The 2,958-nt window shown below is 35.5% G+C and overlaps 2 protein-coding genes across 3 annotated transcripts in view; one reads left to right on the top strand and one right to left on the bottom strand.

The window, feature by feature from the left end:
• Positions 1 to 1,373, top strand: part of LOC106869787 (protein MTO1 homolog, mitochondrial) — a 6,225-nt gene extending 4,852 nt beyond the window's left edge. Inside the window, exons 6-7 of the mRNA XM_052978130.1 lie at positions 148 to 202; positions 1,028 to 1,373. Coding sequence (XP_052834090.1) covers positions 148 to 202; positions 1,028 to 1,174 — 202 coding nt within the window. The 3' untranslated portion in view covers positions 1,175 to 1,373. The remainder of the gene's footprint in view (positions 1 to 147; positions 203 to 1,027) is intronic.
• A 401-nt stretch (positions 1,374 to 1,774) lies between these two features.
• Positions 1,775 to 2,958, bottom strand: part of LOC106869788 (uncharacterized) — a 10,520-nt gene continuing 9,336 nt past the window's right edge. For both annotated transcript variants that reach the window (XM_052978140.1, XM_014915647.1), the window contains one exon: positions 1,775 to 2,654. In XM_052978140.1, coding sequence (XP_052834100.1) covers positions 2,604 to 2,654 — 51 coding nt within the window. In that variant the 3' untranslated portion in view covers positions 1,775 to 2,603. The remainder of the gene's footprint in view (positions 2,655 to 2,958) is intronic.

The following is a 2,958-nucleotide window of genomic DNA, read 5'->3' as shown; positions in this document are numbered from 1 at the left end:
CTCTTGACAAGGGAAATAATCTTTTCTTGATACTGTTTAAATAAGGAATAAAGGAAAACCACACATCGGATTTATGTGTTTAATTACTATTTTGTTTTTATTATTTACTATGAAGTTCTTAAGTAAATTTTCTGTTTTCTTTTGCAGTGTCAACATTGCAAATGAGGCCCGGAACAAATTAATAGAGGCAAGACCAGCCACGGTGAGTGTGTGTATATATATAAGGGTGGCAAGAAGCTTGCTTCCCCTATATAAAACTATATATGAAACTAATAAAAGAATATATACACTCAAGAAGAGTGCTACATAAAATGGTGTTATGTATAAATATATATGTAAGAGTTTTTTTTTTCTCAAGCTCTTCAACATATAAGGCCTGTGTGCAAATATATTTATTTGTGCTCTCATGTTCAATCCCACTGTGTGGCAAGTGTCTTTACCAAAGGACCAATATAAGGACGTAAAATTTTAGAATTTTTTACTAACTCACCAACCTCAATTAACTGTATTAATATTTTGAAATTTATAAAAGAGATTTTAATATTATTGATACCATAATATATACGAGCACTCAATTTAAATTCAGAATATCATATTCCTATTGAATATTTCTAATTAATGAATATATATATATATATATAGGACAACCTTCTTTCAGTTTCTTAATTGCACACAAGGGGCTAAACATAGAGGGGACTAACAAGGACAGACAAACGGATTAAGTCGATCGACCCTGAAAGGATGAAAGGCAAAGTCGACCTCGGTGGAATTTGAATGTAAAGACACACGAAATACCACTAAGCATTTCGCCCTGTGCGCTAACGATTCTGCCAGCTCACCGCCCTACCTTCTTTCAGTTTCTGCCTACCAGATCTATTCACAATGCTTTGGGACTATAGTAGAAGACACTTGCCATAGGTGCCATACAGTGGGACTGAACCCCAAGCCATATAGTTGGAAAGCAAACTTCTTACCTACACAAGCACAGCCACACCATACCTTGTACCTTTCTGTTTCTTCCATACAGATTGCTTCTGCCAGCCGAATCCCCGGTGTGACCCCTGCAGCGTTGATCCTGTTGTTGCGACATGTAAAGAAGCAGAGAAAGGCACAAGAACACAAAACAGCTCGGACAGGAAGCAGTACCACCCACGGCAAGTCTATAACTGTTTGATGGTCGTAAGTGTCTGTAATATTACATGAACACCCGACACAATGATCTCTACTAAATCCATCAGCTTTTGAGATTACTTTAAAACATGATAGGATGGAGCATTCCGTGTGTGATGGCAGTGTGAACAGAACATAATAATTTTGTGCCTTACTACAATAGCATGTAGTAATAAAAGAGAAAATTTGTATGTATATCTTTATATGACATATGTATTGTATTATATGTATATATATATATATACATATATAAACATAATTAAGGGATCAGCAACAGTTGCTTCACCACATACCGAAGTTCAGAAATAGCAGCTGATAGCAGTACTTGTAACTCACAAAGGCAAAACAAGAAGAAAAAACAACGAACCTAACCAGTCTTAGTTAATCATAGATGCGTTTCTGGCTTAGAAAGGTAAAAACTTTTCATTTCCTCATCAGTATGATATTCCAGTTGCAAATTTGACGATGCTAGCAATTGTGCATGCACGACCGAGCGACATCATGCATCGGCACAACATGAAACCATCTCTGAACCTACATAGGCCAGCCAGTATATATATCTACATATATATATATATACATATATAAACAAAAAGATTTCAAATTGGTATTGTATTTTTTTTATTTATGCCTTGTTTTAACTGTTTAGCCCTGGGTCAACCCTGGCTGAGCAGACACGTGATCTGAGACATGCCAGCAATGGCCCCAAAATGTCGTTTTTTTTGTATATCTAGAACTACATCATCCAGTCTATCTCTACTTCTAAGGCAGCAGGGTTTGATTTGAGAAAGATTCAGCTGCTGTTTCTAACAGATCATAGAACTGCATAGAGGGTTCCTTGTTTTGTGTGGCTGATGGTGGTGAAAAGACGTTCCATCTATGACCATCCCATCCTAGACTACATTATCCAATACATAGATCTTTTTTTTTTTCTAAGATATTCATATGTAATTTAAAGGAGATTTAGCTGTTATTTCTAGCAGAGATGTAACTGAATAGAGGAATTCTATCATTGGTTTCACATTATTATTATTATTATTATTATTATCGTTGTTGTTTAACCCCGAGCCAGCTCTGATTGAGTGAATCACTCATCAAAGGCAATCCATCCATGAGCATACTGTCATTTTTATGGGCAAAGTCCATCTTGGATTACATTATCCAACATGTCTTGTGTCCCCTTAGACAGTGGGCTGTGAATTGAGGTGGAGTTGGCTGTTGTTTCTAGCTGGTCAGTTAACTGCATAGAAGTTTCCTTACTGAGTGTTGCTGTCGGTGCTGTTGCTGCCTTAGAAGAGGTGTCAGTGTTGTAGTTGTTGGTGGTGTTATTGTTTTTGTTGTTGTTGGTATTGTCGTCATTACTGTTGTTGTTGTTGTGGTGGTTGCTGTTGCATCTGCTCTGACGTGTGCACTCTGGTGTCACAGAATGAACTTTATATGCGTTTGTAGATTCTCTTGCAATGTGCATCACCAGCTACAATTGTCTGCATAATAATAATAATAATAATAATAATAATAATAATAATAATAATAATAATAATATTAATAATAATAATAATAATAATAATAATAGGAAAAACTTTCAAAATACAAAGACCTGGAAATAGAGGTAACTCGAATGTGGAATCTAAAGACAGAAACAATTCCTATCATAGTAGGTGCCTTAGGTATAATAAAAAAATATTCAGACAAATACATAACAAAAACACCAGGACTTACAAATATATATAACATACAGAAAATTGCACTACTGGGTACTGCACACATTCTACGCAAAACACTTTCAAT

The sequence above is a fragment of the Octopus bimaculoides genome, chromosome 30, assembly GCF_001194135.2.
Source record: "Octopus bimaculoides isolate UCB-OBI-ISO-001 chromosome 30, ASM119413v2, whole genome shotgun sequence".
Lineage (NCBI taxonomy): Eukaryota > Metazoa > Mollusca > Cephalopoda > Octopoda > Octopodidae > Octopus > Octopus bimaculoides.
The sequence above is the reverse complement of the archived record's forward strand: the minus strand, read 5'-3'. Positions and strand labels throughout refer to the sequence as shown.